Consider the following 14,312-nt stretch of genomic DNA (forward strand, 5'->3'; position numbering starts at 1 on the left):
TTGGATGGCAGTCAGCCACTTGGACATCACCACCACCCTCAGTGAATGAGCGCCCAACCTGTTATTTGGCAGGTAAGGGTAGCCAGGACAAGGAGAAGCACAGCTGTGAGAGACGTGATCTGCCTTTGTGTGCAGAGGCCCACATGTATTTTAATCAGTAATTCCAAACTCTGTTTCCATATACATTTAAGAAAAGGAAACCCGCTAAAGAGATACTGAATTATCTGTCTCACAAAGAGTTCACAGGCTTCAGAAAAAGCAGAAATGCAGCTTGAACTCAGGCAAAATTCAACTCATATCATCATGATTCCCTTTCTTTTTTGCCTCCTCTTTTTGTGTGGCACCTTCTTTGTTCACGTTTGCTTCAGAGTTACTTATTTTATCTACAGGGCAGGAAAATGCAGCAAGAGTACCCGGACACACAATCTTTGAACAGATCCAATACTATTCCAAATTCTTAGGGAAGAAAGCTGACTGGCCCTGTTCCGGTAAGGTGCCCACCCCAGAACAATTTACTACCTAGACTTGTTTTTCGAGAGCTTTGCCTGAATTAAGTTAAATTGCAGCATTTCCTCCTGACTGGAAGTGTCAGTGAACAAGAATAACCTTGTCTAAAAATGGAAGCATAGCTAAAATTTCTGGATACTCCTGCTACTAGGGTCTCCAGGGTCTCCAAGCCTGGGTATCTCCAAAGGATGCTACAATCCCCAACCCTCACTGGCAATTCTACAGAAAATGTTCATAACTCGCCACTCTTGCTCCTGTGGTTCTGGCAAGAACTCAGTTATGTGAGAGCAAAATGAAACAGTACATTTGGCATTTCCCCCATAATATCCCCATGGGACAAGTTGGCAGACTTGCATATTAAAAAAAAAGCTCTTTATACCTGAGGAGATCAAAAGGGAAGGTCCAAAAAGAACAATTAAGGTAGAGTAGTAGTTGTATGCCTGGCAAGACTTAGAGCATGGGGTTTTTCTCAGTCTTATACCCTTCTTTCTCTCCCCCCTAACTTTTTTCTCTATCGCCCTGCAATGGGTTCCTGAATTCTTTGAGTTTATTTTCTCTACTCTGTCAACAGTTATTACAATTATAAGGAAAACTACTCCTTCCATTTTTTATTGTGATTCCAAGCAGCATTTAAAAATTGCTTAAGATTTAGGAAAGAAGATTTTAGACTGGTAGGCAAAGTATTCAGATTCAGTAATGTTAGGTTACTATTGAATTAATGAGCATGATTATCTTATTTTCTGTAAAAAGGAGACTGAACAAATGTACCACACAATTTTGTTCCTCTGGGACTTATTAAAATACATGGGCATTTAACTTCTGCAAGATAGTAATGCTGCATGACAATGTCATCCTGACAGGAACACTAAACATCTCTATGAGAATACTTGGCAGATTTCTTAATGCTTAATCACAATTATTGTTACCTAATGAAAATGTGCTTTGGAATATGAACTGAAGGAAAAACTAGTAAAATAAGAGAATAGAAAAAATCAATGTGCTTTTTCGTACATTAGAAACCAGAGAGAAAATGCAGTAGGAGATCTTTGCTGATCCAGCAAAAGCTCTGGGTATGTGATATATGATGATGTTGCTAGGCATTTATATTTCAGGTCAATAAAAAAGTAATCGTTGAGGAAAGTGTAGTAACCTTGGTTCGTGTAATAATGTTAAAATGTAACTTTCATACACTTTTGATTTTCTGCCCATATGCAAGATTTTGTCTAAGCCTAAAAGTACGTCTTTAAGAAATACAGTCCACAGCAAGCTGTGCCATAGCATCAGGCTTTTGCCTAATTAAATAATACTTTGATATTTTCAATAAGCCAAGAAGATAACATGGTATTTTTGAGAATGCCTAAGAGAATGAAAGTCCCATGACCCTTTTAGAATCAGTGACTAATGAATGGCTATTTTCCTAGCGACAACACTTGGCATGAGGTTAAGTCATTTGGTTGTATTTTTGCATGTGCTCTATTGCATAAAAGTACATTGCACAGGCCCCTGGTGCTGTGAAATTTATTCCATCAGCACACAGGTTGACCAGACAGATGCTTTAGGCATACTAAGAAGATTTCTTTAAGTATCATTACATGACCTACCTCCAATTTGCATGCAGCCCAGTTGCCGAGGACCCAGCTGTAGCAGGGCGTCACTGGGCAGGTTTTCTGCTGGGTAAGCTCTGTGGGGCATGGCCGTCCTTCTCCTTGGGTTGGCATAATGATAATTCGAGTCCGGCTCATTCGACCTAAAAGGATAAGGAAGGTGTTAGCTTTTTGTTTACAGGCTGGCTTAGCAAGGGAATTAAAAGACAGAATGTTGCCTTCCATACATAAGTCTTCATTAAAATATACTGAACTTTGTCATGTCTGGCTCTCAGTTTTTCTGCTATTTTAATTTAGGTTCCTATGGGCATGCAGGGTCTATAAAGTCTGCATAATGATTAAGGTTCTGTAGTTCTGTCTGCCTTCTACTTCTTTAGTTTTTCTAACTCCAAACTATATTGTTGCCCAAATAGACTGATCCTATAAACATTGGTGGAATGTTAATTAATTCAACAAATATTTATTGAGCTCCAGTATGATCCAGGCATCCTGCTATGTGCCAGGGATACAGTGATGAAATTGATGTAGCTTCTGCCCTTTTAGACCTTGTACTTTAGGCCAAGATTAGAAATATTAAAAATAGAGTTGCATCTTTCTTGTTAGGTTCTAAATTAGCAGGTAGGGTAAAAATTTGCACACAACTCAAATTACCCTAGAAAATTCCTTAGGAAGGTGCCACCCCAAGATCTCCAGAGTATCTCTCAATTAATTCAACATGGATAATTTTCCTACAGTTTAGAGCCAAATTCTTTTTTAACTGAGTACAAGATTAAGTTGTTGGCTTGTGTCAAGGAGGCATGATGTTTGAAAAATATGTTCAAATACTGGTATTTCATTTCATAAAAAAAGAAAATTGGTTAATGGGAACAGCCAAGAAAGAGCAGGGCTCCCATGTCATTTTAAGGCCACTTATGGGCATTAGGTCATAAGTCTGTTGAAGGGGAAGAGTGGACAGAATGTAAATGTCTGTGTTTTTCTCTTGCTCTTTCCCGACTCACTCCTATCCTTACTCTTCTTTGTTGATGAGGTACTATTGTGTGGATAGTTATCTGTGACTATGATGTCCTTCCACTGTTGTTATAAAGTTAACTGTGTAATTGTATTTGTGATAAAAAAACAACAAAAAAAAAAACCCCAGGGTTCTCTGAGAGAATGTTATGGGGATATATGCCAGTCTGGGAAGGAATCAGAGAACATTTCCATGAGCAGCTGACCTTTAAGTAGAAATCTGAAGGAGTCAGCCAGACAGGATATACAGAAAGTGTCTCATGCTGAAGAAAGGGCATGTGAAGAAGTCATGAGATGCAAAGTAGCAAAACCTGTCTGAAGAACTGACAGAAAGCCAAACTGGCTGGAACAGGGGGAACCAGAAGAAGAATAGGTTGAGCCAATGCTATTAAGGCTATTTAAATGGGGTCTTTTAGTCAATGCCAAAGATTCTAGAATTATAGGTTAAGAAAAAGGGAAAACTAGGGGGTGCCTGGGTGGCTCAGTCCATAGAGCATCTGACTGTGACTTCAGCTCAGGTCCTGAGAGCCATCCAGCTTCGGGCTTCATGCTAAGCTGCTTAAGATTTTCTCTCTCTCCTCCTCCACCCCTCCCTTTCTAAAATAATAATAATAATAATAATAATAATAATAATAATAAAATGGAAAGTGAGTGAAGACTTCAACACAGAATTCACTTGAAAGCCCTGGGTAGGAATAATTCTCAGATGCCCTCAAGTTTGGGGACAAGTAAGAGTGACTCACCTTTCAGTGGACTAGACCTCTTACTGGCCACCAGAATATTATTGATTTTGTAGTAAACCAATTTGGTCTGAGAAGACCTTTTGAAGAAAACTAGGAAGTTCTAGTCACTGTATTCTCTATGCCTTCAGGCTTCGGCTTCTGTCCTTAACATGGTATTTCATACACATTAAGTACTAACTGAATATTTGTACAATTCATATTTTCGTAAATTATCTATGTGGTATTTGGTATCTGAAAATGTGTGATGATATGTCAACACAATTGTTGACCAGGTACCATATCCAAGGCACTATTCTAAATACTTATATAGTGAAGAATCATAACAACCCTCAAGGAAAATTCTATTTCCCATATTGTGGATAAGGAAAATGAGGTAGAGTTTCAGTCAGATGTCTAAGGTCAAAAAACTAGTAAGCTGCAGAACAGGATTCAAACCCAGGAAGTTTTGCTCCAGAGGTTACTGTATTAGCCCTGAGTTGAGAGAGCAAGGAGAACTACTTACCACTGCCTTTTATGCAAAAGATAAAAGGAACTTTGGATGACAGCAAACCTTGAGTCAACAATAACCTGTGCTTGGTGAATAACAGAATCTACCCATTCTTCTTGGGTGCTGAGTTCCTATGTAGAATGCATTTTTGAAATGATGTTCTACCCAGCATCACTCAAATCAAGTAATACCATTTGGACATCATTTGTATGAAATGTTGTCTCTACTTGGTGAATACATTTGGTACTTTACATTAATTCTTGCTTAAGTACTCTTCAGTTTTATAATAATCTTTACGTGTATTCTCTTGACCTAAATGCCTACTACCCTAAATGTCATTATAATTCCATTCTGTTCTATAAATTGTTGTAAGAATAATAACAATGCAGTGTTGCCTTTATCACAGCTAAAAAAGGCTCTATTTCATTTTAACCAAATAATTTCAAGTTTGTTCTTGAATTGATGACATACAGATGGCCATTACTTTAGAACCGTTTCATTTATTTCTATTAAAGTGATATACCTTTTGCTGGGCATAGAGGTATGTGTGGGGGGGGGGCGGGGGGACCTAAAGTATTCAACAGAAAAAAAAATGATGCTTTTACTTTCTGAGATAATCAAGTCTTAAAACCATTCATTGTAAGCACAGCCGTATGATTTCTCTGCCTTTTGTTATCCTAATGGAAAAATAATATTTTCAAACAGTGCCAGTTACTACCAAGAACATTTTAAAATCAAAGAGCATATAATAATCCTACATTTTGAAGTATACTGTCATGTTTAAATGGCGAGTATTAAAGTTCAATGAGAAAAAATATTGCTAATGAAAGCATGAGTGTGTAAAAGGTTTCTGTGGGTACTTGATATCTTTCATTAAGTTTCTTTTTTAAGTCAGGGATTTGGGTTGTATAAATTAAATAATCAGAGAAATTGCCCCTCAAATTAGGCACTCTTTCACACATCCTGAAGTTTTAAGTATTAAATTTAGCTGCATGGAATACAGACAGTATCAACAAGAGGCCTGCCGTCTCCAGTGGTGGTAGTCTAAACTTGCCTGGGATTCCAAACATCAGAATGGATGGAATATTCAATTAAGCAACATCTCTCAACACTGTTTGTTCCAAAAGGAACCCTAAAATGAAACTCTTGAAGAAATGGTTTTGGTGATAGTGAATTTTCATGTGGGGGGGGGGGGGAGTGAAAATGTGGCCAAATTAAAGACGTTTAAAGTTACGATGTGATATAGTATATAAGAGAAAGAGAATTTTAAAATAGTGGATGTATGGTGAAAAGAAACCTGGACTTGGCATCAAAATTCTCCAGTTGGAAACAGTTCTCTCAAATTAACAGCTTGTAAATGATGTGAGCACATGGAAGTATTTTAACTCCTCTGAGCATGAATTTCCTCTTCTGTAAAATATACAAAAAGTCCTTATTATCTGAGGATAACTCATGCTGAGGAAAATGCCACTTAAAAATGCATCTGTTTAAATAGGAATCAAATTATTTTTAATAAATAATAAAAGTCTAAATGGGACTTTTTCTGGAACTGAAAAGTATGCAAGTAGTTTTATTTGATCTACTGTCAACTACCGTGTAGATGATGATGGCGACCCTGCAATCATTATGAGGACAAATGATAAATCAGCTACTGATACTTCTTATATAATGTGGTGATTACCCTATAAAAGGTGCATTGTTTCATGACTGGCTTTTGCAGTTTGACCATCATAATCTTTGGCTTTCACCTCACTTTTCACCAATTTTCTCAAGAACTCCAGTTTATCTTTGGTGTACGGACTATTGCATTTTGTATCCCTTTGTTCTGGGTACATACTCTGTTTTCAGCTAGAGACTGACCAACGAATACTCTGATGCAGTGACACAACATGTATCAGTGGAGAAAGGTCATTGGTTGGAAGATGGCTTCATAAATAAATGGTCAGTTCGTTCATGAATATTTTGATATTATAAAGGGACTGGCTTCCTTCAGAAATCACAATTATGCTGATTCAGGTGAAAAATACTGAGATGATGAAGATTCCTTAGAGTCATCTCATGTTGGTTATATCAATCAAAAAATATCATAGAAGCCACCTTAACAATGTATCAAAAATAGAGTAGGTGGTTGTTGAAACTTCTTTTTTTACCACCTGTTTTAACAACCCCTATTTCATATCCATTCCTAGAATTGGCCCTGGCTGCTTCTACCTGTATTCTATGGGGATTATAATATGAAATGCATATAACTATGAAGCTCCTACTAATGATTCAGCCTGGTCCCAACTCACTAAACCCCTTCCACTCTAGCTTGGATTCCTTCTGCCCTCAGAGTAAGAGTGAAGGTCGCTACTGTGCATATCTTGATGCTTCAGATCTGAAAATGGGGCAATTTTCTTGGACACTCTGTTGCACTCCTCTTGTTTGGGTTTATGTTCTTAAATAGTATTAGACATGGGACTTGGAATCTATTTGGAACCTGAATTCAATAGTAACTATAGACAGGATGCTTCATGAGCAGTACCAAGAAGATGTAGAAATAGAAATGGACTCTCTATTCATCTACTCTTCAAGCTATAAAAGAGAGAAAAGCACTGCCTTGTAAAATATGTTTTCAATTTAATAAAGACCCAAATTACAGTAGGGTAAGTTTGCTAGGAATTCTCTCTAAGCCTTTTCCTCTCCTCCCTTGAGGAATTTTGGGAGCTCATTAAGAGCAACAGTGAGATTGGGCCTACACTTATATTGGCAATAATTACTTGCAACAAAGGAAAATGAATTACATGGTAAGAACTCCAGAAAAAAAAAGCAAACAGGGAGGCATATGAGTTGTAACACACACATGTGCGCGCGCGCGCACACGCACACACACACACACACACAGGCCTATATTGGAATCTGCATATAGATTTAAAGCATATGAGACCAGATTACACAGCAGTCTTCAGACTTTACTCTGAGGCTCCACTGACAAAGTGGATGTGGAAGATTAAAGGAGTAAAAAGCTCTCAAAACTATTCAAGTATTTCTCAATTTCTATATTCATAAAAGGAAATGGAGTCAAATGCAATGGTTCTCTGACCATACTTTCAGATACAAGGAGTCAGCCACCATGTACCTTTACAGTGGCATGCTTTAAACAACAGTTCTTCTGTGTCCCTGATACATAGTCATTGGATTAACTGAAAATTATGGTTTTGATAGCAGCTCTGGACAGTTTGAATATGACCCAGACAAACAGTGCAAAGTATGTATGTAGGGGAAAGTAGAAAAGGAAATATAAGAATAATAGAGCAATAAAGAACATACCTATTTAACCTTAAATAGTTCATTAGAGTATATGAGCAATTCATATGAACATGCCCATAAACCCTGATGCACTGTAGATGTGTAAATACAGTATTAGTGGTAGATAAAGTCACTTTGTGCATATGCCATGTTATTTGAATATTAAGAGTGGTTTGATTTCCACCATGGAATTATTTCTTTTGAATAGGATTTGACTTTTCAAGGCATATGAACAATTGTTGGCAAGGTTGGTCTTCCAGAGCTGACAAGTAACTACAAGGGGCTGACCATGGATGGGGCTCAATGTCACCAATCTCAAGTTGATGGTCATCCTTTCTGATATGCACCCAACAATTAGGGTACTGAGTACAATGTTTCCATTTTTAAGTATTTCCTCCTATGGATGTATTCTTAAGGTTTTGGTGCCTGCTACCTGAGGTTAGTAGTGGCTAATTCTAGCAGATGACAAAATAAATGAAAAAGAAGAAAGGGGATACTAAAAAACCTCATTAACAGCTGGTCATGCCAATCTATTAATAGTAATCACGTATGTCTCTGGCTAAGATAATTTATTGTATAACACCTTCTGTCATTACAAAAGTATCCTTTATTATGGAGGGAGGGACTAAATTACATAAGTGAATACAATCTTCTTTGATACAGAGATGATATAGAATATTCTTGCTTCATTCTTCTCCCTTCCTTATTCTGCTTGCTTTGCTCCCATTGCCCTGAGAACACCTGTTCTCCCCACTACCCTCAAATAAATCACTTCAACAAGAATCCTGATCTCAGACTCTGATTCAGACACAATTATTAATACTCTCAGTTCATAAGTTGAAGCTCAGAGAAGTTATATATATACAAAACTTTTTTTTTCTTCAAAATCACGCAGCTAGCAGGATTGGAAAAAAGGTCTATTTTATTCCAAAAGCATGTGCTTTCCCAGGATCTCATCTGGTCCAAATCAGGTGTCAGATGCTACAGTGTAATTGTTAGGACACTTAGACAAGTCTGAGATGTGTACTTAGGCCTACCCTCTACAATAAATGTGCTACCTGCGTTCATACGTTTCATATTTTCCTTTAGTAAAAAGTAATTAAAATTATAGTATTAACTTTATTTGCTTTTGAGTACTTGTCACTAAATTTCTGAAAGCAGTAGAAACTTACTACATTGTCTAAAATGTTCAGTTGATTTCATAGGGCTCTTTATACTGCCATCTACTACTTAATTCTCTTAACAAATATCACTTAGAGGCATATGGTTGGCTCATTTGGTAATGCATATGATTCCTGATGTCAGGGATGTGAGTTCAAGCCCCACAGGTGGTGTGAAGTTTACTTAAAAAGTTAAAACAAATATTGCTTAGATTTTTTTATCCAAATTTAAGTGTAAATATTGTTTTAAATATACACTCTGGTGGACATGAATTTGGGGTCAAGGTTCTTTATTTTTTAAAAATTTTTTAATGTTTACTTACTTTTGAGAGAGACAGGGACAGAGAGCAGAAGAGGAGCAGAGAGACAGGGTGACACAGAATCCAAAGCAGGCTCCAGGCTCTGAGCTGTGAGCATAGAGCCCGACGTGGGGCTCGAACTCACAAGCTGTGAGATCATGATCTGAGCTGAAGCTGGATGCTTAACCAACTGGGCCACCCAGGCACCCAAAGGATTAGTGTTATTTTCTAATATAACAACATGAGTAAAAATGTTGGTCCCCATCTGAAATTTAAAGACTGATCTTGGGCCTATGTTTGGCATTGTTATAAATGGAAGATAAACAGTTCTGCATTCAGAGCTATGGTGCAAGGGTTTGCCCTACAGAGGGATTGCTTGGCCTATCTGGAAATTGCTTCAGGCACCCATGTACCTGTCATCCTAGAGAACGCTCAACTCAGGTAAGATAAAGATTCCAGAAGATTTTCACAGTAAAGCAGACTAGTCCAAGCCATGACCATCTATCTGGGAGTGAGGTATGCTAAGCCAAAACCACAGGTTTAGAGATCAAGAGAAGACCATGGTATCATAGATTGCAGTAGGCTTTCCAGGAATAGAAGATTAGGCACCTTTGGTATTGCTTGGCAATAAAGAGCTCTAGACTTCTCTGTTAATGCGTTCTAGCCATCTATCTTTAGTTCTACTCTCAATAATCACATTTCAGTCCCATTAAAAGCTAACAAAAGTTGATGGACCACTGTAAGAACTTACATACAGCAGAAATACCCCAATAAGAAGTTCCCCATGTGACACAAGAAGAGAAGGGCAGAGAGAGTGATTTTAGCCATCCTGCAGCTACTCTGTCTGTTAGAGTCACACACTTCCTGTCAGTAATATTAGCTCCCTGCAGCTATATTCCAATTAGACAAACCAGATAATATGCAACAATGTTGATTATGAAACCAGTAAATATTTACGAGGCTGAAAATTCAGATGGACTTCTTAAAGCCCTTACTGCCCCTTTGTGTTCTTTAAAATTTTTTTTAATGTTCATTTATTTTTGAGAGAGAGACAGAGCATGAGCAGGGGAGACACAGAATCCAAAGCAGGCTTCAGGTTCTCAGCTGTCAGCACAGAGCCCAACGTGTGGCTCAAACCCACAGACTGTGAGATCATGACCTGAGCCAAAGTCAGACGCTTAAGCAACTGAGCCACTCAGGTGCCCCTGCCCTTTGTGTTCTAATCTGAGATCCATTTCCTCTGCTTATTTTTAAATATATGTATATATTAGGAGAATTTTTATAAAGTGATATAGCACCCAACACAGGGCCATATACACAACGCGAACATTTACAAGTACGGTGTCAGAGGCAAAGGGGCAAAATGGGGCTTTGGAGACACCTGAACATGGGTTCAAATCTTTCCTCCATAACAAGCTGCATGACCTTGAGCAGATTATTTAACTGCTTATCACCTCACCTGTAAAGTTATACCTGTCCTTTATAGTACTGTTGTAAAGTTATGAAAACACTCCTGGCTCCAGTAATTGTGCCACTGAACAATACATGTTAAAAATGAAATGTTCTAACATTTCATCGATTTACAGATAAATAGTATAAGTTATGCAAAGACTAGTTCAAAGTCCTCTGACTTGCCATTAGAAGACCCAACTTGAAAACCTAGATCTTCTGGTTTCTTGTCTGGTCTTTGGTTTTCCCCATTCTATAATTTTATAATTTAGCTTATTATTCTCTTGTCATAGGAACTAATTACTTGATATAATTTTCAATTGTTATAGCAATTGAACTGTGCCTGCTCAAGGATACCACACTGATCACGTATTATACAGATACTAAAAATGAAGGTTACCAGCTTACCTTTGCTTAAAAGAAAAAAAAATGCTGGAAATCACAAAGTTGTGGTACTTTGGAGTTAACACAAAATTATTATTTTTTCATTATAGGGAAGAGTTGACAGAAAAATTATGTGCCATTTGGGAGATACAAAGTCAGGCTGGATTACATAAAATAGAAAATATAAACTCATATACATTGAATTAAAAATATGAAATAGGAAAAAATCAGTTTGAGATTAATAATACTCTTAGAATGTTATCGGTTAAATAATAAATAATTCATGAAATGCTAAATTTAGGGAGTTCTACATTCCACTGAACTGATGAAAATTCAACAAAGAACATGACTAATCCAAATATTAAGCTATTCTATTACAAGCTTTGATCTTTGAAATCTACCTAAAAAGATCCCTTAGTGGAAGCTTAGAATCAGTCTCTATCTAAGGTGAAATAAATTGGATTCGAACTGTTCTGACCTTGAAATCTTTAACACAATTAGAAAGTATATGCCAAGCATCAGGTGTACATGAAAGAGGCAATGCAGACACTTGGAAAAGAGAGAAAGAGCTCATTTGAAAATCTCTCCCCAGATCAATGTAGTTCTGCGGGTTTGACAGCGAAGTGTGGCTCACGGGGAAGCATCTAGGACATCTAGCACACCAGCATTTGCCTGGCAGCCAGCGAATTCAGAAACTGAGACAACTGTGTGAACTTCTGATAAAGCAGTCAGCCGAGAGCCACAGGTGCTGGAGTCAGACTCCCATGCAACTTGCCCACTTTAATGTGACTAAATAAACTATCTCCTCTCGTGACTTGTGCCCTATTGCCACCACCAGTTGGAAAAAAGGAAAGAGGCTAACAAAAGACAGCTACTGGTGTGCTGTCTCAGAAGAGACAAGGCACAGATGCTTTTCAATGATAGTTTCCAACCTCTTCAGCTCCAGAAGAACTTATTGCTTATTGCTCTTAGGCTGTGCTGTGCGAGGATCAAGGCATGATCTAAATACACGATTCTCTCATTTTGGAAACACTTACTATCTGCTTGTGGCAGGGGTGGGTGATGATCAGGGAACAGTGGTGCCCTAAGTAAAATCAGGGAGAAGTTTGGGGGCTGAGGGGTATAATGCAACCACAAAGGCAGTCTCAGCACCATCCTGAGGGTGGGTGCTTAAAAATTCAAGGGCCATGTATCCTATTCTTCTTTGTACTGTTCAATTTATTTATTTATTTATTTTTTTTTTTTAAGATTGAAATCAGGCACAAATTAGAAAAATGCTTATTTTTAGGTTTTTGTTTGTGGGTCCTGACATCGAGGCTGGAATATAACAGGTAGTCAAAAGATGCTTGTGAAATTGAAGAGCAGCCTACTTAAAGAAAATACCAGTTATAAGAGCTATGGCACCTTGTCATTCAATTTTGACATAGATATTGGCTCTTCAGTGGCCTTTCTTCCCTCATCCCTCACTCCCTTGCAAAAAACTTGTTCTACTTATTCTCCATCACATGATCTGTTTTGATTTCATCATTGGTTTCATCCTGACCATCTGTTATTTTTGTGTTTATTTCCTTGTTTACTTGCTGTGTGTCTTGTTATCGCCATCCAATTTTTCACTGGATTCAGTGGGACTTTGAATGTCAGGGGTCTTTGCCTGGGATCTTATGTGTCCCATACACAGTGTAGCTTCAGCTTTTGGGAGAATGCCTGAAGCTCGGAAAGCATCCAGTGAGTATATACGTAAATCATAGGAATACACTTCTACAGTCCTGCCTTCAAGAACAGACATCTAAATAGCATGGTCACCATATAATTTATTTTTCACATTGTCACTGTTGTCAATGAAAGAGGACACTGTTAAGTGCCAGGATAATAGGTATAAACTTTACAAATCCTTGTTGAATACATAAAGGAACAATGAAATACATTCATATTTAGATCACTGGAGGGTTTGACAGATATCAGGATTATGGAATAATTTTTTTAAAGGTATTATTACATCTGACAATTCAGGAGATCAAGACATCTAAAGGTCAAGAAAGGATTTCCAAGAAGTCATGCTAATGGAGTTTTAGAAACTACCTAGTGGTGATTTGTAACCAGTGCTATATTGAATATCAATGGATACTATTTAGATGACTTCCAAGTGCTTTATGCAAGTTGATTTCTCCCAAGTATTTAACATTCCTTCCCTAATCCCACTGGTACCTTAGTTCACACAATTACTTCCTTAGGAAACCTTTGATTGTTTCTCTTTGTTTATTATTCTCTGGCTTAGAAGAGGTGAATTTAAGTTCAAACTCTAATAGCCTAGAATTCTCCAATAGTGGGATTCAGATTTGGAAATGTTTTTTCATTTGTTTGTTTTTGTCTTCCTAATAGACAACCAGGGTCTGGGGAGTCCATAGCACTAACAGAACTGCTTGAAAAATTAAAGTAATACTTTAATGCTAAACTTACAAATAGGGGTCTTATTTGTCAAGGTAGTATATTAGCACGACACGGAGATCTGTCATGTTTCACTGACTTGGTACAGTGGCAGAATTAGGACTGCCAGGCAAAAATAATAATGAACGGATCTGATTCCTTTGCATTGAATACGTTCTAAGGTAATGTACCTAAGACATATGCATTTAGTTAGAGGGCCAGGAAACCAGCCACTGGCAGGGGTTGGCTGCCTTTGGGCTTGTGATCCAGTCTGCAGGCTCTTCCACTTCCAGCTTTCTTCTATGATCCAGAGCCACCTGGGCAATGACAGATATTAACTGAAATTCCTCCAATGTGACACCTATTGTGCTCATAGGAACTGAGGGGATTCACACATGAAGAACCCAAACGGCGTTTGGCCCCTCAGACGTGCAGACATTGCAAGTGATTTGACGCATGCAAGTTAAGAGTAGTAGGAGGCAGTAGTGCAGTGATGGTAAGATGCTCCACACTCAGGGATGTGACTGAAATATACTGTATTAGAGCATAGAGAGCCTATGCACCGGTGGAGGGTGATGGGACTAGAGAGGCAGGCACAGGTGAGATCCCACAGGTCTTTGTGGACCATGCTTGCAATATAGGACCTCATCCTTTCTCTACTTTTCCATGCTACCCTTTACCACCATAAGAGTCACACCTCCCAGAGACCCATGAGGACAAGACTGCAGTGTTTATAGCTGTAGAATAACCAGGCTGAGTCACTGCTGGACAGAGGAGCAACCAGTTGTTCTGACTAAATGCATCATTAATGTGAAAAACATCTCTCATTTGTATGTCTTCAGCAAACTCATCAACATACAATATTACCTATTTGCTTGTTTACTGTCTCTTGTCGCTCAGTTGCATTGTAAACTCCATGAGAAGAGGGCAAGTATCTACCTCCCCCCAGTGCTGCAATC

General features: G+C 38.1%; 1 protein-coding gene across 2 annotated transcripts in view; it reads right to left on the reverse strand.

The window, feature by feature from the left end:
- Positions 1-14,312, reverse strand: part of THSD7B (thrombospondin type 1 domain containing 7B) — a 1,116,594-nt gene that overhangs the window by 21,678 nt on the left and 1,080,604 nt on the right. For both annotated transcript variants that reach the window (XM_058715426.1, XM_058715425.1), the window contains one exon: positions 2,109-2,254. In XM_058715426.1, the coding sequence (XP_058571409.1) occupies positions 2,109-2,254 (146 nt within the window). The remainder of the gene's footprint in view (positions 1-2,108; positions 2,255-14,312) is intronic.

The sequence above is a fragment of the Neofelis nebulosa genome, chromosome 2, assembly GCF_028018385.1.
Source record: "Neofelis nebulosa isolate mNeoNeb1 chromosome 2, mNeoNeb1.pri, whole genome shotgun sequence".
NCBI lineage: Eukaryota > Metazoa > Chordata > Mammalia > Carnivora > Felidae > Neofelis > Neofelis nebulosa.